Source organism: Crotalus tigris, unplaced genomic scaffold, assembly GCF_016545835.1.
Source record: "Crotalus tigris isolate CLP2741 ecotype Arizona unplaced genomic scaffold, ASM1654583v1 scf7180000019068.10715455, whole genome shotgun sequence".
NCBI lineage: Eukaryota > Metazoa > Chordata > Lepidosauria > Squamata > Viperidae > Crotalus > Crotalus tigris.
Genome location: NW_024097358.1, coordinates 4,807,552 through 4,831,951, shown reverse-complemented (window position 1 = coordinate 4,831,951; position 24,400 = coordinate 4,807,552). Strand labels below are relative to the sequence as shown.

At 40.6% G+C, this 24,400-nt stretch overlaps 2 protein-coding genes across 4 annotated transcripts in view; one reads left to right on the top strand and one right to left on the bottom strand.

The window, feature by feature from the left end:
- Positions 1-11,792, top strand: part of HDC (histidine decarboxylase) — a 22,878-nt gene extending 11,086 nt beyond the window's left edge. Inside the window, exons 7-12 of one of the 2 annotated variants that reach the window (XM_039359196.1) lie at positions 808-874; positions 1,412-1,574; positions 1,677-1,767; positions 2,506-2,604; positions 3,405-3,506; positions 11,630-11,792. In XM_039359196.1, the coding sequence (XP_039215130.1) occupies positions 808-874; positions 1,412-1,574; positions 1,677-1,767; positions 2,506-2,604; positions 3,405-3,506; positions 11,630-11,647 (540 nt within the window). In that variant the 3' untranslated portion in view covers positions 11,648-11,792. Of the gene's footprint in view, positions 1-807; positions 875-1,411; positions 1,575-1,676; positions 1,768-2,505; positions 2,605-3,404; positions 3,507-4,517; positions 5,402-11,629 lie in introns of those variants that run through there. The other variant, XM_039359195.1, reaches the window with a different exon arrangement.
- On the bottom strand, positions 6,164-24,400 carry SLC27A2 (solute carrier family 27 member 2). 2 transcript variants are annotated; one of them, XM_039359197.1, is made up of 10 exons: positions 23,860-24,398; positions 19,395-19,604; positions 18,519-18,677; positions 16,294-16,418; positions 13,024-13,218; positions 11,243-11,333; positions 9,984-10,182; positions 9,301-9,398; positions 8,349-8,479; positions 6,164-7,372 (listed from the first exon to the last, which is right to left on the bottom strand). In XM_039359197.1, exons 1-10 carry the CDS (start codon positions 24,335-24,337, stop codon positions 7,196-7,198), a joined length of 1,863 nt encoding a protein of 620 aa, XP_039215131.1. In that variant the 5' UTR covers positions 24,338-24,398; the 3' UTR covers positions 6,164-7,195. The 2 variants fall into 2 exon arrangements, 1 of the variants encoding a protein (XP_039215131.1); XR_005558627.1 differs by having other exon boundaries at positions 7,235-7,372; positions 9,329-9,398; positions 23,860-24,400.

Here is a 24,400-nt window from a genome sequence, read left to right as displayed (position 1 = left end):
ACCACTGACTTAGGACCTTTCAAAGTTACAAAAAAAAAAAAAAGACACCACCTACATTTATGGCCATTTGCTGATGGGTCAGTACATTTAACCAATAGATATCATTGTTTTGATTAAGTTTAATTCCTAAAAAAAAACCCTTTCCCTTTTTCAAATTGCAATAACATAGGCAGCTGATATGAGCAAGTATGTATATCAGCCAACAGAAAACTAAGGTACAAAAAAAAGGAAAAAAAAACTGATAATGAGTATGGGAAGAGCTAATCACACCAAGACAGACTGAAAAGTCTTTAATCAGTTATGAAATGTAAGTCTATATAGATAATTAGATTATAATTAGATCACCTGGAATTAAGGAGAAACTTCCTGACAGTGAAGACAATCAACCAGTGGAACAGCTTACCCCCAGAAATCGTGGGCACGCCATCACTGAAGATTTTTAAGAAAATGCTAGACAGTCATCTGTCTGAGATGGTGTAGGTTCTCCAGCTTGAGTAGGAGGTTGGACTAGAAGACCTCCAAGGTCCCTTCCAGCTTTATTCTATTCTATTCTAAAGATGTTTTGAGCCAAAGAGTTCTACAGCCTAGTGCATCCAAAAACAAGAAGAAAGGAAAGAAAGAAAGAAAGAGAGAGCGAGAGAATGAAAGAAAGAAAGAAAGAAAAAGAAAGAAAGGAAGGAAGGAAGAGAGGAAGGGAGGGAGGGAGGGAGGGAAGGAAGACACTTTTTTTACCAACTCTCCTCCTTTTGTATAAGTTTCTAATTTATTTCTTTTAAAATATTTTAATAAATCTCTGGTTTTGTCTAGGTTTGTGCAACTCTTGGAACAACTGGTGTGTGCGCTTTTGACAGCCTTTCAGAACTAGGTCCAATATGTAAGTAGTTATACACCACTTACCTAAAAGGTCTTTCCTGGAAAATCCGTTTGTTGTCTTAAGTCTGCTTCTCCTCCAAGTATTCTCAGATCCCTGATCTCGCAGGGCGGATCAGGAAAGTGGAATGCTAAAATGTTTCGGGATCTTTCAGAGGGATTTCTCAGTGCAGCTCCTTCCTTCAGCCATCCCTTGCTTAGATACTGTAGATCAGAGTGGGCAACTATGACAACTTTATGACTTGTGGACTTCAATTCCCAGAATTCCACCTGTCCATCGTTTTGGTTATCATTATGGATGTATTCTCACAGTGTTCATTTTCGTTGCTTATTTTATTGTTCTATTATCGTGCTTCTGTTCTGTTTACACTTTTTCCATGTTCTTGCTTTCTGTTATTGTAAGTTGTCGAGAATAGCCTCACAGTGAGACAGGCAGGAAATAAATTTAACAAACCAACCAATAAATGTAATGTACGTTGGGGTTTTGTATAGGATCAACCATCCAATAAAAAGGAACTTTTTCACGTGGATTTCTCTCCAGGTGCTAAGGAGAATCTTTGGCTTCACGTTGATGCTGCCTATGCTGGAACAGCCTTTCTGTGTCCAGAATACAGATCTTTTCTCACGGGAATTGAATATGCTGATTCGTTTACCTTCAATCCTTCCAAATGGATGATGGTTCACTTTGATTGCACGGCATTCTGGTGAGGCTCCAAACTTTCTCCATCCTTTTTCTGCCTGACCTTTCTCAATCTCTGGAGCTCTTCCCAATCAGCTTGTCTTGTTTTCTGTTCATCTTTTAAAAGGGTTAAAGATAAATTCAAGCTCCAGCAAACTTTCAGTGTCAACCCCCTCTACCTCAGACATCCCAATTCTGGATCAGCAACTGATTTCATGGTGAGAACATTCAGCTTATCCATAGGCAGGAATAGGCCACAGAAATCCTTCCCCCCCCCCCAGCAATGAAGGGAATCAGAATGGGATTCAGAGGAGAATGGAATTTGTGAAGTGGACTTGTGGCATTTTCCTAGCTCATTTCCCCCCTTGAGAAATGGCCAGCTGGCTTATTTTACTATTCGAAATAATCTATGGATCTGTTATTGTACGAGATTCAAACTGAAGGGGGGTGGCTGTACAAAACACACAGAGTCCAATTGTCAGGTTGAAAGGGATACAATAGAAATTAGCAGAATGCCTAAAGCAGGTCAAGTTGAGCATTTTGTTTAATGCTTTCAATTAATATGTGATTTTTAACAAAACCCTTCACCAGCTTTGCGGTTATTTCATGCCAGTTGGTTCAGAACCGCTGCTAAATGATAAGGTAGCTTACTTGTGTGTTGAATTACTATGCAGTTAGGCAATTGTTCTTAAAATCAACCAGGGTTGAAGAAACCATGATTGGGATCAGCCTGTGAACCTTGCCATACAATCCTTCAAGCCAACAGTAAATTCCACTCAGTTGCCCACCTCTTTCCTTTCATCTGACCCATTTAACAGAACAGCAGAATTGGAAGGGACCTTAAAGGTCTTCCAGTCCAACCCACTGCTCAAGCAGGAAACCCTGTGCCATTTTTTTATTATTAAACCTAACAACATATAATTATTAGAAGACGTGTATTATGTTTTTCTTTACAGCACTGGCAAATCCCGCTGAGCCGAAGGTTCCGCTCGCTAAAACTTTGGTTTGTGATTCGCTCGTTCGGTGTGAAAAAGCTTCAGGAGCATGTCAGACACGTAGGTGAATTAGAAGAATAAACATAAATCTTGCTGATGCCCTCAATAGTTAACTGCGCTCTACTGCACAACAGGAGATTTGGGCAAAGGATGTTTGAGGATCAACTTTGATCAGCGCAGTTGGTGGACCAGTCTTTGATCTGTCAATCCTGCTGAATTTTGAGGTTGGATTAGGCAAAAATCATTGGACATTATCTTTATTTTTTTTTAACCAACAAAACAAAACAAAGCAAAACATAACACACATACACATACAATATATATACCCCTCTCCCTTTTTTTTTACAGCGATTACGTAACGGTAATCTGTTATTTACATTTCCCCCCTTATTCTTCTTTAGAATATTTGTCCTTATTGCCCCGTTATTTCTTATTTACATTTTTCTTCCTTCATGTTCTACTTCTTACTAAGAATAATTCATATTATTATTATTATACATTATTATACAGATATTTTCACTTTTGACCTTTCCATATTTATTCTCCTCTATTATTTCTAGTCTCCAACCAGACATACCATTTGTTCCATGTTATATAATACTCTGTGTCTTCCTTTTCTTTTATCTCTTTTGTTAATTCGTCCATCTCACCACAGATTGGACATTATCTTTAGATGGGAGAGACTCTAGTTGTAAGATAAGCTCTAAGGGGAAACTTTTTTAAAGTCCTACAAAATTTGGAGCAATCTGCTCAACCCTGTTTGCTCTCCTTCAATTACATGCAGCCCTAGACTGTTCAAAGATTGTCACCATAGCTGTGCTGTTGGGAATAACTATTGCCTTTGTCTTTGAAAACCCCAGGGCACTGAAATGGCCAAATATTTTGAATCACTGCTCAGGAGCGACCCCTTGTTTGAAATCCCTGCGAAGAGGCATCTGGGACTAGTTGTTTTTCGTCTAAAGGTGACGTTTTCCTATCATATTTTACTATAACTTACACCATTCTCTCGTAATGGGCTTCCTTCTCTGCGCATTGGACTTCAATCCCCATCATTCTCCTCCAGCATGCTAGTGGAGAATGATGGGCACTGAATTCCAGCTCATCAGAATGGCGTCAAGTTGAGAGTTGGCTTATGTGCTTGGAAACTGCGAGGAATAAGTACAGGGAAAAGCGGCCGTTGCCTCAAATCTGGACAGCTGGACTGTCACACTTGGTTGAGGCTGAAATGGGAGGAAAACGGACAAGTTTAGTGAACTATGGGCAGATGCAATGAAACATATACAGTAATTGCAAACTAGAAATGGGCTAATCTGTGTTTTTTCAGCTCTGATATTTGCTCATAGGTCAGTATTAGTTTATCAAGTATGAGGGTTTTTTTAAAAATTAAAAAACCCATTAAATTAGCATCACGTTTGGTTAACAATATTTTTGCAAATTTTAGTGTCATGTGCTTTTTGATTTGGCTTTCAGGCTAGATGTTGTTTTTACTTCTTGTCTGAGGGTAACAGATGTTTTAAGATTCTTTTCTTCACCACCCAGAATAATTTGACTGGAGCGGTACATCAGTGTTGGGATTAAAAAAGCTAAACATTTTGTTTGTGTGCCTTTCCCTAATATATACCCTTTTAAAAAGGCACGATTGGAAAACTGAATGGCAAACTTTGGGGAACTGGGAATTTGGGAAAGTTTTGTTGAGATGTTGGGTCTCAAAAGGGCAAAATTATAACAAGTTTGCATTGAAATGCGAGCAGACCCATTTGGACCCTGAAGCTTAACTCGATGGTTGATGGACATTTTGACCTTAGCAAGGGAAAAGAGAACGTCCCCTAACCGTCAGTGTTTGATGGAATGACGGTGGAAATGGCAAGAAGACAAAGCAGGATGAGTAATGTCTTTCAGCGGGACGTGCGTTTGTATCTTCGAAAGTTTCTTTCTCAATGGCTGTCATGAAAAGCTCCGTCTTTTACAAACAGGGCCCCAACTGGATGACCGAGAAGCTCTTAAAAGACCTGAACAAATCAGGAAAGCTGTTTGTCATCCCAGCATCAGTTCAGGAGAAGTTGATCATTCGCTTCTCTGTAACTTCTCAGTTCACCACTCGAGAGGATATTCAACAAGACTGGGCTTTCATCCAACGGACTGCAGTGAATGTCTCCAGTCAATCTCTCCTCATCCCGGAGGAGAAGGCCCAAATCCCCAGGCAATTAATCAGCTCCAGTTCAAAAGCAGCAAGTGCCACTCCTCCTATTTTCACAGAGAAAGAAAAAGGCAACATTTTCCCTTTCAACAGGATAACTACCCAGCCTCGGAGAGGGTCCCTCAACTCTTCTTTGTCACTGTTGAACGAATACATCCCAATGGCTAAAGAGCCTCATTTGCATGAGTGCTTGACAGAAAATGGCCGACGTCTGACCAGCTGTGACTTGCCTATTGTCCCGAGTTTATCATCTCCAAACAAGAAAAAAAAGGTCCGTTCCTTCAGCTTGGACAGCCCTGTGGAGAACAGGCTTTGTGCTGGCAAGAAATTCCTTTCCAGATTGCCCAAAGATCTCCTGATGATCAAGAAAGAAGATCTGAAGAAACCACCCCAGTTTTACCACATGCCTAGTTTTCCGGAATGCTCCATTCAGTGCGGTCTCCAGTTGCCATGTTGTCCTCTTCAGACTATTATTTAGCTTTTTAGAGCTTCTTTCCTCCACAGAATGACAACCAACGTCAGATTATTTTTATGCAATGTAATAACTTATGGCCCAGAAATAGCCTAATTGCAGATCTTATTTTTTTAAAAAAGAACCTGTATACCAGGGCTTTTCAACCTTTTCACCCATTGTGCCACTTTTAGGATATGGGAACATCCGAGGACCACCAGTCACCTAGCAAGGTGTCAAAAACTTGATCACCAAAAAAAAAGGGAAAAAAGCACAGGTAGTCCTCGACTTACAACAGTTGACTTAGTGACTGTTCGAAGTTACAATGGCACTGAAAAAAGTGCCCCCCCCAAGGCACAGCCGAGCAAGACACCTGCCTGCCCACCCGTCGGCGCTCTTCCTCCTGTGCGAGGTTTTCATTGTTGTGAGCATTTCTGTTGAGGATTGGCAGTGGAGGTGGGGTGGTTTTTATGGTTTTTATTCCCCCGTCTGCTGGGTGGTTGCAGCAGGTTTTGGTCACTTCACATGACCCTGGGACACTGTGACCGTCATAAATATGAATCAGTTGCCAAGCATCTGAATGTAAATCACAAGACCCTGGAGAGGCTGCAACATTCCAGCTGATCGGCGCTTCTTCTAGGCTCAGCAGAAGTGCCAGGATCAGTGCTGCTTTCCAGGGAGCACTGGCGCTGATCCAGGCGCTTCCGCTGAGCCCTGACAGCCCTGCAGCTCCAGCCATCTCTCGCTCAGGTTTGTGCGGTGCTGCCACCGGTTCAGCTCATTCCCCTTCCCCGCTACCACTTTTCTAGGATGGTCGCGTACCACCTGCCAGGTGCCAATGTACCACTGGTTGAAAAGCCTTGCTGTATACCGAGTAAGTTCATAACATAAATAAAATATTTAATCTTGTCATCTAGAGTTTCAGTTTTCATTTCAGACGGTCGCTTTCTCATATTGACTTGATCCACCGATATGTTGAGAGATGTTTTTATTGAATACCTCCCTCCTAATCAAATTCAAGCTAAGCCACAAATCACGGCAAATACGAACATTCAATAGATACTACCCATTGTCTTCCTTTGAGTGAGACATGTAATCAGTTTGGAATAACTATTAATAATTACCCTCAACAGGGGTGTCCAAAGAGTGTGGCTAAAAAAATGAAGACGATAACCATGACAGTGCAAATGGAAAACATAAAAAATAGGCACTTTGACTGTACCACCATCACCATCTTAATTTTTTTTTTATCATACCTGCAGACATCCCAAGATTACTCTAGAAAAAGGGATGGAAAGAACAAGAGATGTTCAAGCATAATAGACACTGCAAAGATTAATGAGATAGAAGAGTGTTGATTAAACTACTTGTGGTCTCACTGGCATAATAAAAATTGGCAGAACATTTTTATGGGACCATTTCGGAGGAAGTTGAGATTAGAGATGCATCCAGAGTGACTTTTGAATAATATACAAAGTGCACCTCTTTCTGACCTACACAGAGATCTTCAGCTTACATAGCAAGTAAACAGTCATTCTGTCATGGTAGAGGATGCATGAATGTGGTGAATTAAGAAGTTGGCAAACATGATGTGTTTCAGAAGTAGAAGAAGACTTCCAACTCTGATATTCTATTCTATTCTATTCTATTCTATTCTATTCTATTCTATTCTATTCTATCCTATCCTATTCTATCCTATCCTATCCTATCCAAATGGGAACCATTCCGACAGCTCCCAGTCTATAGTTACACAAGCTATTAACTTTTAAATATTCCAAAACATGGAGAATATAATATTAGCAGATCAGTCTGGAGGTGGATGAAGAGCTTTGTTCCAAAGTCATCAGCACTATCTCTAAAATATTGACAAAATAAGTAAGGCATGACTATTTCAAAATCTAGACATATATGTGCAATTGGACTGAAGATCAATTTTCCATCACTTTCTAAAATTATTGAACAATATAATTTTTTTTAAAAAAATAGTAACAAATTCAGGAGCACTATAGTTTCCATCTGTTGCTACATATTGAGTTATAGATGTCTTCTGTCAAGGGTAGGTAGGTCTTCTCTTTATCATCCAAAAAATATAAGGCGTCCCTGACAACTGCTGGATTGAATCCTTCTTCTGCTAACTGTACTTTCCGGTATTTAAATGTTCCGGTGATCTCAATAGCATCCTAGTAAAACAAGAAGAAACAGCATAGCAATGATAAGTTGTGTAATGACTCTATTTTTTCTTTCTAAACTTAAGGATTTTTATTTCCCCTTTATGCAACTAATCAAATAATAACCCATCATTAAAGAATAGTCCCAAGCCCATGCTCAGTGAAAGGCTATTTTTGACCTCTGGAAAGGATTTTTGGGATGGACCTGCAGAAGTCTCCTTGAAGATTATTATTATTTGTATAAATATAAAAAAATGCCTATATCTCATCATTTATAAATTGAATATATTAAGAATTATATTTTGGTTAAGAATGAAGGAGAATATAAATGGGAGAAGGGAAGATCAAAGAAATATATTATTAATTAATATACTAATTATGGAATTATCAAACTTAGTCATTATAGACTGTTGATTAATAATTATTGTCTTTTTTTTCTTGTTAAAATATAAACCAAGACAACACGTTGTACACCAGGCACTGGAGATTGTTATAGTTAAAAACCAATAAAGTATTTATGTATATATATATATATAAAAAGAAGTCTCCTTGAAGGTGGCATCCTTCAGAGATACTGGAAGTTGAACTATTTAGGACAGCATTTCTCATTCTCAGCAACTTCAAGATGTGTGGATTTCAACTCCCAGAATTCCCCAGCCAGCATGCTAGCTGGAGAATTCTGGAAGTTGAAGTCCATACATCTTAAAGTTGCTGAGGTTGAGAAAGACTGATCTAGCATGGGTGAGAAGAAGCCTTGGGGAATCATTGGCCAGCAGCGATAAGCTGTTGTAAACTTTGAATGGTCACCCAATGAATGATTATAAGTTGAGGACCCCCTGTATTACAACACAATGGGAGAGACACAAGTTCTGAGATCTTTCAAACAAGGGAACACAGCATCCTCCATGAAAATTGTGGTTCTCTTCTAATGCAAAGACCACCACTTTCTAACCAATTGTGAGATGGGTATGGATGGAAGATCACCTACCTGGATCCTCACGAAATACGGTCTTGCATAAAGTGGCAAGTAATCTGTTGCATGCTTGTAGAGAATTTCCCCACCAAAATTACAATTTTCTGCTAGTCGTAGGGATGCCATGCCTATTCGGCCTTCGTGACCTGCAGGAGAATTACTCTTAATATTGACTTCTCTCAACTGTTTCCTACTCAGTTTATGAAACCCATTTTTTTGGTATTGTATTAACTATAATGGTTACTGGCCAGTAACTTAACATTAAAAGACCTGATTATAAGGGTGGATCAAATTTAAAAAAATCCTTCTGAAGAGATTAAATCATTCACTGCACTAAGTAGTTTTTCAATTTAGAGTACATGGTATGTTTACATCCCTGTTAAATGTAGGTGGGTACACTTATAGCTCTCCTAAGAATGGAAAATAATTTTTCAAAATCAAAGAGGAAAATTTAGGCAAATGGACTAGAAAGCAAGAATCTTCTCAGGGATGTTCATATAATATGGTTTATAAAAAAAGTCAAGATACCATCCATAATGATGCAGTTGAAATTCTGCCTGATCCTTCCTTCCTCATTTCCTTCCCTCCCTCTTTCATCTCCTTCTTCTTTCCTCATTTCCTTCCTTTCTTCCCTCCATCATCTCCTTCCTTCCTTCCTTGCTTCCTCATCTCCTTCCTTCCTACTTTCCTTTCTTCCTTCCCTCCCTTCCCTCCTCCCTCCCTCCCTCCTTCCTTCCTTCATCTCTTTCCTTCCCTCCCTCATTTCCTTCCTTCCCTCTTTCATCTCCTTCCTTCTTTCCTCATTTCCTTCCTTTCTTCCCTCCATCATCTCCTTCCTTCCTTCCTTGCTTCCTCATCTCCTTCCTTCCCTCCCTCATCTCCTTCCTTCCTACTTTCCTTCCTTCCTTCCCTCCCTCATCTCCTTCCTCCCTCCCTCACTGGAAGACATTCCATCTTTGCTCTATACCTGGCACAGATACACCATACACATTCACCTCCTGAATAAAGTTGATCAGTCCTAAAATATCGGCAACTTCTGTCGTAGCCACGTTTTCTCCTTTCCATCTACGGAACATAATTTGTTTTAAAAACCACAGTCTAAAGCAACTATTGTCACAAATGAATTGAAGTGGCTGCTGGAGAGGGAAACGCAAATTTAAGAATTGTATCAGGGGAACCAGAATGGAGGAAGACTATCAATTCATGGTCTAGGGTCGATGAACTATCCAGAAGATGCAACTCAACCAGGAAAAGAAATGCAGCCTCAGGTCGTGGTAGATTCATTCATTCTTGAAGAGCAGCTTCAGAGGATGCTATTGCTAAGAAGTCTAGTCCAAACTACAGCTTTGGGGTGCCATCACGTGGTGCTGCCATGTGCAAGATCAATATTTAGCAAAAGTAGCCTCCAATGTAATATCTTAGACCATTTGACTACAAATTCATAGTGCTCTTTCAGCACGCTGGAATTGACTGACTGGGCAATTAATCTCCTGACTCCTTAAACATTAAACTACAACTTCAATGCTGAAACATAACTGCCACATTTCAAAATATAATGATCTATCTATACTTATTTCCTGCTGTCAGGAAGACAAAATAGAGACAGAGACCGGGGGGGGGGGGGGGAAGAGAGAGAGAAAAAAAACAAACCGGAATGTATCTCCGACTCGATCATGGAAATAAATAAAGTTGTCACGATCAATCATTAAAAGATCTCCGCTGTTGAAATACACGTCACCATTCTGGAAAACATTTCTTAGCTTCTTTTTTTCCGTCAGGCTCTTTGATCCCGCGTAACCACTAAATGGAGCCAACTGGGTGATTTTGCAAACTAACAGTCCCACTTCACCTAGAGGGAACACAAAACTCAAATGAAATGATAAACTCAAATGAAATGACTGCTGAATAGTAATACTGACTACCTGAATCCATTGCAGGGTTCCCTGCAAAAGCTCTGTAACTAAGAAAAACATAGCAACAACAATGAATATCTCAAATCTAAGTCGATTTTAATATCAAAGTGAACTTTTTCTTCCCGCCCCCTCCCAAAGTTAACATACTCCACGTGGCATGTGCAATACTCCAAAACTAATTTAATATTTTCAATTGAAGTTCCGAGATTTTGAGGAGGTTCACATAAATCCCAGGACAGATTTAAAGAACTTGTACACATGCTGGATATACACATAAGCAACATCCACTTGGAAGTAAAAGTCTATTCAGGAATAGACCATCGTTTCCAAGTAATCCAGTTTTTACTTTTAGGTCTGATCTGCACTAACCTAAATCAGGAGACATCCAGGAACTCTAGATATTTAAGCATCTCCTTGAGCATAGCTCAATGTTGAAGTGCAGCATGAACTCGCTTCTTGAGGGCAAGACTTGTTTGTACAACATTATAGAAACCTTGATCTGTGGTGGCACTACAGGGGCCTCCAAACTTGGCAACTTTAAGACTTGTGAACTTCAACTCCCAGAATTCCCAGCCAGCTAGTTGAGGAATTCTGGGAGTTGAGGTCCACAAGTCTTAAAGTTGCCACGTTTGGAGACCCCTATCTTAGATCTAAGTTCTTCCCTGCTGTAGGTATTTTGGGCTGGCTTTCACATGGGTAGTTTTGCTTCAAACTCCAGAAGATGACAGGAAAGTTTCTGGACTATTATATAAGACTATAAATGATGGAAACAATCTATTGTTGAGCCCTGAATGACAGGACTCCTCCTGTTGCGTATTCCTAAAGGTGTGATTGACTTTTAGAGTCTGGATATTTAAGCAATAGTTTTTATTTTACCTGTTTTTTTCCAAATGGACTATAGAGCACCATTTCTTCCTAAAAGCATTGTGTCTTCTTCGAAGCATGCTATTTGGTGCTGAATTTTAGTGGCAATTAAAGATATCAAATCATAGTTACCTTTAGGAACTTTTATACAGTAGCCATTTTCATCTCTGACCGGTTCATCTTTCTCCACATCATACTTAATGAGGCTGTATTGTATCATTTTCTACGGAAAGCATAAGACTGTATATTATGTGTTTAAAACAGAGGTTCAAATGCTTTTTCTTTGAACATTTGTGGTCCCTCCAGAGAGATTTAAGTGCTGTGATCTTAGAACATTTTAAAAATGGCTTCAGACAGGACGGTGATGCAGAGAGTGGTGAGGATGGCAGAAAAGATTATTGGCAGTTCCCTTCCTCCCATCCAGGACATGGCACAGAAGCGTTGCTTGAGCAGGGTCTGCAAGATTGTCTGGGACACTACACATCCTCCTCATGACCTGTTTTTCTTATTACCTTCCAGAAGGAGGCTTCATGGTAGCCGAAGCAGAAGATCCAGATTCAGTCAAGATTTTGTTCCATACAGTATTAATTTTGTGAACTCTAAAGCTTCCTCCTTCCGCTATGTATTCAAGATGGACAGTGATTAATATTTATATTAATGTTACTCATATGTAAGGGTGTAGGTCTATGTATATGTTGTATATAGTATGTTTAAATATGTGTTATGTATGTGTACACTTTGAGAGCAAGCCACTAAATTTCATTTTTAACGTGTGCTATTGTACCCACAATAAAAAATGACAATAAAGGTTATCTATCTATCTATGGTCATTTAAGAAATAGAGCCCATAAATACAGCATCAATAAACTTGATTCCCTTTTCATCTTATATAGACAGAATATATACTGATGTTGAGATATCTTCCTTGCCTCTTTAAGGATTATATCTCTAATTCTGCTTGCTGTAGGCATAAGGAACTGAAAAATGTATTGCATTGACATGTTGATTGAGATATATTCTGGGTTTAGTTTGGTATTCAAATGGAATCAATGAATAAACTAAAATTTGTTTTTTTAAGGAGACATAAAAATTAGTTTAAGACCAATTTGTTATTGTTTTTGCAGGGATGCATGATTTGATGGTAGTCTCCAGGATTATACTTTGTTTATTATTGTCCAATCCTCTAGTCAATCCAGAGATGTTGGCCATGAACTTCTAAAATGAACTAGAAAATGTCCAATAGGTTATGAATACTTGGCTTTAGTTCGTTCATCCACAACAGCTAAGGAACTGGGTTTGGCTTCCCATAATCACAGAGAAATACGATACAGGGTTAACTCAAGCTGATTTGAAGTGAAGGAAGGCATAAACAACTTAGGCATTTATTTTATTTGTTAACTGATTGCTTGAAATTTTGCATATATGTAAAATTGGGAATGAAAAACTAGTTTTAACCTCAGTGTTCAGCTGGGGCTGGGGTCCTCAAGCAATATATACCATTTCTTCTATTTCTCCAATTTAGCAAGGAAATTGAACTTCATCTCTCTAGGTTGTCCTACCCTTCCTTGACACATAAGATTGCTAAATTATGGAACTGAGGGAAACATATAGGTCCTTCAACCCAATTCTTTGTTCCAAATCAAAGTGCCCCCAAATGTATAGCTTTTATTTGAATTATTTTATAAAGAGGAGTTCATTCACTCCTTCGTTTTTTTATTTAACTGTGGATGTAGCTTCTGATAATCTGGATAATAGATAACAGAGACCCATATACAATAATTACATTTTTAGGAAAGCCCCATACAAATTATTTTTCAAAGGTGGTTCATGGTTGACCACTGATGGATGCTAGGGAAAAAAAAAACAATTGGCAAATACAAATTAAAAAGACATACATCTTTACTTTTTCATACCTTGTGGAAGTAATTCGATCTTCCCACAGCTCCGATTTTTCCACTGTAATTAACAAATCCAACATTGGCTTCGGTGGCTGCATAAAACTCAAAGATACGTATGTCTCCAAATCTTCTGATGACTTCCCTCCAAATATCAGGCCGTAACCCATTACCTATAGCAAGTCTTACCATGTGGTTCTGATCATTGTCTTTCTAGAAAGAAACAAAGCACAATTCCAGAAGAGCATAAAAGACTCCTCGGGAGAGAACGAACAAATCAGAGGGCTTTCCGTTTCATAGTTACAAAAGCATCCCCATCCTGGTTTACCATGTAGGAAATGAACCTTTATTTAGGAAGAGAAGAATGCTGTCCTACTGAATCCAGCCCACTATTTCACAAGCTGTGTGACTTCCAGATGTCTTGAGTTAACTCTCAGAATTCTCAACAGTGACCAAGGTAAGAAGAGCTAAGAGCTGTTGGAGTTGATCTCAACTCATCTAGAATTACCAATCAAGGAGAATATTTGTAGCTCAGGGTTGAAATGAGGGGGTCCTTGGTGCTCTCTGAGCTTGGTCGTTTTCTTGCAGACGTTTCATTACCCAAACTAGGTAACATCATCAAGAAAACACCAAGCTCAGAGAGTAGCAAGGACCCCTCATCTAGGGGTCAAAGTAGGGAAACAGTAAACCAGGCATGAAGAATAACTAGTTAATCATCTACAGCCAATGGAACGGACTGTACAGAACATTGTCTGTACATTGATGAAGTTGAGTAGTGGAGCTGAATGTGAAAGGTTGCAAGATTAGCTCCTGACATCTCCATCAGAATCTCTTCAGAACTCTGCCAATCAGTTCCATCAGAGCTGGGAGACACCTGATTCAATATAAGACATCTTCTGATAAACTTGATGTATGCATGCAAAAAGGTTGAATTAGACGGGAATCCTCTTCCTATGCCATCAGGAAAAACGCTTTAACTCAATCCGTGCAGCCACAAAATGTGGAGCTAAGCACACGTCACTAAATGTGCATTAATGTGCTGAGTTTAAGCTCCTGGGAAGCCTTGTAGATTTGTGTGTTCCATGACACTTTCTTACACACCAGTGAGAGTTCAAAAGCTTTGCATTGTTTTGGTTCATCAAATTTTCCCGGCGTTACCCAAACTGGTAAAGTGGCTAGTTCTAAATAATCGGGTATATTTAAGAGATGAATCTTTCCGTTGGCTTGACAATTTTTGTCCCTGCTTTGTTTCGCCCCCTTTTCTTCTTTGATTGTGGACCTCTGAGATTTATTTTTCCACCTAGTAAAGTTTCTCTAGGGGAAACAGACTATTATCAACCTCCAGTTCTGCTGTTTGTCCTTTTGTTTCTCATTAATCCTTTTATGTGTTAAGGAGAAAAATAAAAGCAGCTGCCATTAAAACTGGCCTGTAAATAACCACAAAAGAAGCACACTGTAAAATTATGCCAGAGAGAAAGAAAGTGTGGAATAAAATGGCTTAGATTTGTTGCTGCAAATAAACATCTGTACAAGAGATATTGTTCATTTATGTGTAACTCTGCCCTGAGAAATTCATATCCATTTATTCAGAGGTGGTAGCAAACTAATAGTATGTTTCATACACTCAGCATTCATGCATGGATACTTGAGAAGATGCCAAAAATCCTGTTTTTCCTGTTACTATAATAGAAATCGAGCAATATGCCTCCCAGTTTAATTGCCAGACAACAAAATCTTTAGTGGTATGGATTTATAACACCTTCAGGCTAAGCAGCTTCCACCATTAAATGTCTCCTTGGATCATATTATCCCCCCATTATCACAAATATGTGTTACTCAGTCTTGTGAGCATTTCCTTGGTTTATGCAACCATTGTACTCTTAACAAAAGGGTGAACTACTGTTCAAACATTATTACATCTTCAGTATTGGGATCCATTTGGCCAAAAGAGCAGTCTATTTATCTTTTATTAAGGGTGTTTTTGTTGTAAAACAGTCTTCCGTGCACATAATCTGGTCAAACATAACCTTCATTGGTTTTCCCAAGACAAATATGTACCATATGAAACTTCTGTAACGGATTGTAGGAAGGATTACTATCATTGTGGTATCATTGTAGAAAGAGCTGTAGACTAGACAACTCTCATGAAAAAGGTATCTTAGCTCATAGATCAGACATGTCAAACACAAGGCCTGGGGGCCGGATGCGGCCCGCAAAGTGGTTTCATGTGGCCCGCGAAGCCATCCTGGAAACAGTGAGGGAACGGCCCCCACTGCCTTGGCCCTGGCCCAAGCCGGCCGGGAGCCAATGTAAATTTTATGGTGGCCATCTGTGCTGAAACACATTCAGTCTTAGCTCCACAAGGCTGTCTAGAAACACCGAGGAACCAGCCCCTGCCGTGTCGGCCCCGACCCCTGGGTGCATGCTGGGGAGGTGTCACCCTTTGTGAGGAATGAAGAAATGGACCATCCCTTGGCGCTTGCCCCGGTCCCCCCCCCCTTCTGCCAGAGACCCTCAGATCTGTCCCACTCCTGCCCAGGCCCCCACAGGCGCCCTTGACGCGAACGATGTAGAAATGGCCATGCCCATCCAGTAGGCCACACCTACTCCATCCACGCCCACTCAGTAGGTAGCACCCACCCTGGCCACACACACCCCGCCCCCCCCCACGGGCAACCGCAATGCTGATGCGGCCCTCAATGAAATTGAGTTTGACACCCCTGCCATAGATGGAAAAGAGCTGTGACAAGCATTTCAGAAGGCACTCTCCTTAGTTTTCTAGGAAGTCCAAGGAAGGAGAAAATGCCTTCAGACTTGCAATTTGCTTTTAGATCCAATTGGAAAATTGTTCTGTTAATGCAACCTTGCCCTAAATGTAGTGTAAATGCGAGTTTTGCACCTCTTCTCTAGATCATCTCAAAGAGCCAACAAAGGCAAAGCCATCTATTTGGCTTGACATCAGACAATTAAAGCCTAATTGGGGAAATTCAATGTTCAGCGATCAACGGAAATTATTCCTGTTTTCCTTCCTGACCTCTTGGGGAAAAAAAAAAATCTTTTAAAATACTTTCTCTCCAGTGGTTTTAGGCCTCCTGCTCTTCCTCCGGTTTGCTAGCTAATGAAGTGCGCTAATAATGTTATCTAGTTTGCTAGTGAAATGTCTGAAAGAAAAGAACCAAGTGAAGAGACCACCCATGACCCCTATTCTGCCTGTGGAAGTAATCGGTTTGGCGAACGGGCACGACGTATCCAACAGAGACAAGAGGAGAGAGGTTAAAGAAGGGTTACCTTGGGCACGTGGCATAAATAACGTAGCACCTCTCCAATGTACTGTATGACAGTCACCTTGTACTTTCTACAATCATCCCAAAACTGAGAAGCAGAGAATTTTGAGCGTAATACTAGGGTAGCACCTGTGGATGAAGGGAAAATGGGAAATAGATGAAATCTCTATCTGTGCATTGACGTGTTCTTAAACCTACTGCTGAAGAAAAAAGGTCTATCCATCATCCTCTTCGTTGTCTATTTGGGTAGATACCTCCGGGTTTGATAGGAGGCCAATTTCCAAAGCAGGAGTCTTCAAACTTGGCCCATTGATGATTTGTGGATCTCAACTCCCAGAATTCCTCAGCCAGCGTGCCTGGCTGAGGAATTCTGGGAGTTGAAGTCCACAAATCATCAAAGGGCCAAGTTTGAAGACCCCTGTTCTAAAGTGTGCATTCAGCTCAATATCTATCCGCTGAGCAACTCTACCCCATGGTAGAACAAGAGTCTGCAGCATGGTGCTTATGATTGCTGAGGGACACTGCTACATGATCAAACACCTTCATGCTTTGAACATGGTTCGAAGTTTGCCAGCTTGCCAAGTTATACAAGATTTTGGTGTCTCTTCGGTGAGATTTTGTGTTCCTGCATAAGCTATTGCAAATGCACAGTCTTGGTGATTTTGTTTTAAATTACTCCATATGAATAAAGTCTGAGGCCATAAATCAACAAATGTGCAATCTAAAGGAAGAAAACGAGAGAAAAACCAAGGAAGAGTTAGGTGAAATAGAATACAGGCGAACAGAATAAATGATAGATAGAAAGACAGACACAGACAGACAGATGGCAGATAGAGATGGGTGATATAGGATATATGATAGAATAGATAGATAAATAGATAGACATAGAGATAATAGATGATGAAAGAAAGAAAGAAAGAAAGAAAGAAAGAGAAAGAAAGAAAAGGAAGGAAAAGGAAGGAAGGAAGGAAGGAAGGAAGGAAGAAAGAAAGAAAGAAAGAAAGAAAAAGAAAAAGAAAGAAAGAAAGGAAGAGAAAGAAAATTACTGGTGACTCTCATTCATGGCATGAAACAAATAAGTGTTTATAATATAATTATTTTAAAATCTAAACCATGAATCCCTTACTGGCAATACCAATTGTGTAAAATGTGGCTACTTTCTTTCAGAAAAAGACATCAGCCGAAAAAGAAAGCAATCTTGCTCCTCATTAAACCAGCCCAGCCACTTTGGCCGTAGGATAATTGTTAGGTCTGCATACCAAACTATACAAAAGGGTAGAACAATCAAATGTAATCAGATCGTTGATCTTAGATTACGATATGACTCTGATTCTTTCTGATAATATGGAAAGTCGGGAATTAAATTTCGCTCCAATGAAAGTTAGATAGAGTTACAATGCCGGTGTTAAAACGGTGCTCCGTTCAGACCATCCACATTGTGAGTGTGGAGGGGAAGGACAGTGTTCCTTGAGGCCCTTCTGAAGTCACCTCACTGAGAAGCCAGGTTGTCTAAGATTGATAACCGCTGTCTTTTTCCCAAGCTGACTGAAAACCAAGCAGAAGAATCAAGAAGAAAGCAACCTTTTGTGAAAATCGGTTGAGTACAGAATCCAAAATGGCGAAGCCTTGTGTGAGCCCCAAGACAAACAACGACCAGCTCTAACCATTGGGCATGTTTGGGGCACTGAGGCAATGGATCTCAAATTTTTTGACAGAACAGATTCAGTGGGTCTGAAATACGAAGCAATGGTGCTCTACATGGAAAGGTAGCAATTAGCCCTAGAGATAGTAATAGCTGTGAGGACTTACAACGTATGACCACAATTGAGCCTAAAATTGCCACTGCTAAGCAAGACAATTGTTCAGTGAGTTTTGTCCCCTTTTATGACCTTTCAGAATTTCCTAGATTTTGGGTTGTAGAATTTATAAGGAAGATTAATAGGCAGGAAAAGCGAGGAGCAGATCGACAATTTTGCTTCCTTCCTATCTGAGTAAAAATGGGTGCCAAGAAGCAAATCTGGGGCACATCTGATCCGCAATGAAATATTTTCATATAATTCATTAAGAACCTCCACAGAAGAAGATTCTAGATTTGCCCAGTACTCGGATTGGAAATAGATAGATAAAAGTAGCATAACTTTTGAACAATCAGTATGCTTTTCCATGAGGTGTTTAAGACCATGTAGTTGTCAGGATGGTCTAAAACACGCTTTTATTTAGACTTCTTACCTTGCATGATGCAACCATTTACTCCAAGCAAGAGGGCAGAGCTGTGATATAATGGCAGAGTGGTGTAAATAATGTCCTCTGAAGTGACACCACTGAGCATGATCAAACCACAACCCAATAATACACGGAGATGAGTAATCACTGCAGCTTTGGGGAGACCTAGGTGAAAAAAAAAGGTTAGTTGACTTTCCAAGCATGTGAACAGTTGTTCCTTTAGAGACGTAATACAGTAGTATCTGTGCACTGCAATATTTATCATTTAATAGGGAGAGTTTAATTCATCTGTTGTATATCTTCTTTATATGTATATTTTCAAAAGAATCTTTATACATGAAAAAGCACTTTACCATGTTAAAGGGAATGATTCTAATGTAAAAAGCTAACAAATCGGAGATAAATCTTATCTATCTATCTATCTATCTATCTATCTATCTATCTATCTATCTATCTATCTAACTATCCATCCATCTATCCATCCATCCATCCATCCATCCATCCCTACCTACCTACCTATCCATCCATATCTATCTATCTATCTATCTATCTATCTATCTATCTATCTATCTATCTATCTATCTATCCATCCCTACCTACCCATCCATCCATCCATCCATCCATCCATCCATCCATCCATGCAATCTTCAATATTTCTGTACTTTCCAAATCACACATGAATTTAACTTATTGGGTACAATGTTCAATTGAACTTCTCAGTAAAATATGTGTGAAGGGCTGTCTTGCAAGTCCTGCTTCTCAGCTAGCTTTCATCAAGATGATGTTCTGCCAAACATGGTGGATATCTTCCCTCATCCCCAAACACCCTGTCCAATTCTTAACAAAACAGGAACCAATCTAGTGACGCTTCTTTTACTCTACCTGTAGTTCCAGAGGTATAAATGTACATGGCGGGGCTTTGGCAAGTAATATCTGATCTCCAAGACTCTGGAACAGCCTCATCTGAAGCAGCTTCTATCTTGTCAAGGAAACTGTCGACCCCTTCAGTGTCAGACGTTCTACTTAAGAAATAAGCAAGCACATTTTCTTGCTTCAGGGTTGGCAATATGTCTTCAATGATCCCTTTGAAGTCTTTGAAGAGAAGAAGAGAAGTGATCACAAGAAGAAGGAAATATGGAACTGATTCATTCATTGGTACTTGTGCTTTCTTTCGTTAGATGGTCCTGTCATCAAAAGAATTGCCTGGATTGACAGGTCATGGGTAGGCATTTTGGAAGCTCTTATGGGGGATTTGGCTTGGCAATATGTGACTTCAGCTGAAAGCATGGTTTATGGCTTAGCACCAAGTTGTAAGCCTAGCCAACTGTGGTTTATTCAATCATGCATGATTAAAGGCAAGAACTTCACAAAGATCATGACTTTTTAATGTTTCTGTTAAGAGTCAGCAAAAGGCAAAATGCAAAAGAGGCGGAAAAGAAGTGATTAGGGAAAAGTGAAGTCAAAAAGAGCAAAATCAGGAATCCACATGGAAAGAAAATAGGGGAAAAAAGAGAAAGGGGAAAAAAAAGGAAGAATCACTTCCAACTTCCTTCGATGCAGCTACAGGTATAAAATACATTAACCTCTTCATCTAAAATCAACAATAAGACACACTATTTCTATAATCGTACAGTTCTCATGGTCAAATCCCAAAATTAAATGTTCACTTCTTTGGCTCTCTAACAAGGAAGTTAGACCAAATCTTTTCTTTAATCGGAATCAGCCAATTCCATTAGCTTTGCCATCCACCCTTTTTTTCGGTGCTAAATATCCTTCTAAGGCCAGTTACTCTCATTCATGAATTATTTGGCTAAATAACAACATCAGTTCCTCCTTACATCCATACGGTTGGGTGGAGTGTGCCTCACATACTCACTGGTGATAAAGTGCAGGCATGTGGAAAAAAAACAGAATGAAAACAAAAGTCAAAGACTGATTTATCAAGATAGCATCCCAATTAAAGCTGGGTGGTTCCCTAACAATGCTCTACTACCATAAGCTATGAAGCAGGGAATGGATGCTTTTATATATATATATATATATATATATATATATGATTTTATTGGGTTTTTTTCATCAACAAATGTTAATTTTTCGAATCAACAAGTTGTCTGGAGTTTGCTAGGCTAATACATGTTCAATTCCTAATCCTTCATTCTTTCCTCTAGCCAACAATAAAATAGGTCCCAAATTTGATAATAGTCTGTATCTTCTTTATCTTTCAAACTCATAGTTAATCTGTCCATCTCTGCACATTCCAATATTTTCCTGATTATTTCTTCTTCCGATGGCAATCTTCATTCTTCCAGTATTATGCAAAAATTATTCTCGCTGCTGTAGTAATGTGTAAGATTAAATATAATTTCTGCTTATTAGTCTTTTCAGGCATAATACCTAGTAAAAAAAGTTCAGGTTTAAAATCCACTTGTTCACCCAATATTCTTTCTAACCACAGTATGTATCTTTCTCCAATAGGCCTTTGCCTTACCACACGTCCACCAAATGTGATAGTACGTGCCTATGTTATGTTTACATTTCCAACATCTATCTGACATATTTTTAAACATTTTTGCTAATCTTGCTGGCGGCAGGTGCCATCTCTAAAACATTTTATACAGATTTTCTTTGTAGGAAGTTGACTGCTAATTTGTAGTTTCTCTCCCATAATAACATTTGCCATTTTTCTAATTCTACTTATTTTGATGATACGGTTGGAGCAGTATCAGCCATTGAAGTTGCATAACGCCTCGTCTTTGATGTACGGGGGGGGGAAGGCCTTTGTGTTCTTTCTGGAGAGGGAGGGCTGCTCTGCTCCCCCCCCCCGCCTTACCCATCTCTAAGTGAGCTCAGCTATTTCCTAGGTGAGGGTGATTAAATATCCCAGGGAATTTCCTTGTTCTTTCAAGGCACGTTTTTTTTTTTAATTATAAAGACTCCTATAATGACACGAACAATAATTCTGCGGATTATTTGTGCGCTTCGGTTCTACGTCTCATGAAAGATTGCCAAGAAAGCCACTGTGGCATTGTTCTCTTTTTGGAACGCTTTACCAAGAGAATAAGTCATTAATAATACACTGCAGCTTGTGTAAATCAATCAAGGCCAACAGTTGCCAAGCCAGACGTATCACGGTTTAAATACTGCAGGTTCCGATCTGATAGATAGAATATGCAAAAAATAGCAGGATCCCTCTTGAGTGCCGTGGTTGGGCTGGGTCTGGGATAAGCTGCCGGCCTCCAGATTTGGGGACTACAATTCCTATAAGCCCCAATATGACTTGACCAATGGCATGAATGTTGTTGTCATAATGCGGCTGGAAAATATCTGGTAGCCTATTACCACAAAAGAGTTGTTTACCTGTCTGTTCATTGCAGATGTCCAAAATAAATCTAGGATGAATTCTTCTCTCCAGCCTCCAGGCAAAGATATAGTAAGCTAAATTAGTGGCATAATGGGGCTGTCTCAGACAGAGCCCCTTTTTCCCATATAACAGGACAGAGAGCTATGGGCTGTGATTTTATAACAGGAAAGTGATTTGAACAGAATCTTTCTTTCTTTCTCTCTTTCTCTTTCCTTTTCTCTCTCTCTCTCTCTCTCTCTCTCTCTCTTTCTTTCTTTCTCCTTTACTCTTTCTCTCTCTTTCTCTTTTTTCTCTCTTTTTCTTTCTCTCTCTCTTTCTCTTTCTTTCTTTCTTTCTTTCTTTCTCCTTTACTCTTTCTCTCTTTCTCTTTCTCTCTCTCTCTTTCTCATTTACTCTTTTTCTCTCTCTATTCCTCTTTCTTTCTTTCTTTCTTTCTTTCTTCTTTCTTTCTCTCTCCTTTACTCTTTTTCTCTTTCTTTTTTCTCTCTCTTTTCCTCTTTCTTTCTCTTTCTTTCTTTCTCTCTCTCTCTCTCTCTTTCTTTCTCCTTTACTCTTTTTCTCTCTTTCTTTTTCTCTCTCTCCTTTCTTTCTTTCTTTCTTTCTTTCTTTCTTTCTTTCTTTCTTTCTTTCTTTCTTTCCACACGTAAAAAAAAATTGCAAAAGAAGACAAACTATAAACCAAAATAAAATCTCTGAATCAAACTAGTCCTCCAAACTGTGAATATGAACCCACTGAATAACATGGGATGCCTCCAAAAATATTCTGATGGATTCAAGTACTTCTGCACACGGTATTTCTTTCCAAAGTGATCCAAACACCTGAATCGCATCAGGTTTCAGAACCAGGAGTCTGACTTGCAGGTGAAAAGGATGCTTGCCTTTCTTGGAAACTTTAAAGTCAAGGTACAAATCTCTCAAGTCTGGCAACTTCAATTCAATCTGCGCTTCAAAGGCCTGGTTATCACTTTGAAAGCCCGAAATGGCATGAGTCCAGGTCATTTGTGGGGCTGACTCTCCCTGAGTGTATCTGCCTGTCTTGCCAAGTCACATAGAGTGAATTCGCTCCAGGTTGCTTCTTTTAAATGTGATCCATTGGGAACTGAGAACCTTTCCTTTTCCGTAACAGCCCCTGGTCCGTAGAGTGACTTTCCCCTTAGATCTGGCAGCCCCATTTCCTAGGATTTTGGAAGGCCTTGAAGAGTTAACTCTTAATCAAGAGTTAAGGCCTTGATTAGAGGACTGGAGGCTAAAACATATAAAGAATGGTTGCTGCAATTGGGTGTGTCTAGTTTGATGAAAAGAAGGACGCTATGGTGTTCCAATATCTCAGAGGTTGCCGCAGAGAAGAGGGAGTCAAGCTATTCTCCAAAGCGCCTGAAGGCAGGACAAGAAGCAACGGGTGGAAACTAATCCAGGAGAGAAGCAACCTGGAACTAAGGAGGAATTTCCTGACACAACAATTAACCAGTGGAACAACCTGCCTCCAGAAGTGGTGAATGCTCCAACACTGGAAGTTTTTAAGAAGAGACTGGACAGCCACTTGTCCGAAATGGTACTGGCTTTCCTGCTTGAGCAGGGGGTTGGACTAGATGACCTCCAAGACCCCTTCCAAACTCTGTTGTTCTGCTATTCTGAAAATCCCAAGTTGAGGGTGTAGACTTGGAAGTTCTCCCTTTGATACATTTCCCTTTCTATTGGGACGATTCTGGGACCACGGACAGCAAGGACGGGGAGAAGGCGCCACGAAGTTCTCATTCTCTGATTCGGAAGGGTTTCAAAGCTGCTGAGAGATGGAGGCTCCCCTGATCCTCCTTCCCAGTCCTCAGAACTGGGGACTGGCTAGGAACCCAGCAGATCTCTCTCCATCACCTCGTCCCCTCCAGCCTTTCCCGACACCTCAACCCCACCACCCACCACCACACACCTAGCTGGGCTTGGCGGATGGAGAACCCAGACCCGGGGCGGGGCAGGGACGCCCCTCCTCACCTGGGTCGGCCAGCAAGACCTTGGCCCCACTAGCTTGGAAGCTGTGCACTAGCGGCCGTCCTCGGACGTTGCAGTTGAGGCAGGCCAGGGCGCAGCCCAGCTTGGCGCAGCCCAGCCAGATCCAGAGGTAGGCTGGCTGGTTGGCCAGGTAAAGGGCCACGCAGTCGCCCTGCCGGAGCCCGGCTTGCTCCCGCAGAGCCCGCGCCACCTGGTTGCTGCGCCGCTCCACCTGCCGATAGGTGTAGACCTCGTCTCGGAAGAGCAGCAGCGGCTTCTCCGGCGCCCGGCGCGCCTGCTGCCCGAACACCTCCAGCAAGGTGCGCGGGGGGCGCCGCCTCGCGCCCTGCCTGGCCCGCCACCCCACGGCCAGCAGCTTCAAGAAGAAGCACAAGTCCTGGAAGAAATAGGGGCACGCCAGCCTGGCCAGCAGCGGCAGGAGCAGCAGCCCCGCCAGCGCCGTCCAGAGGCCCGAGGACATGACCGGTGCAACAGGCGCGCGCAAGAAGCCACCGGGCGCCCGGGGGACCCAGTGGCATCGAAG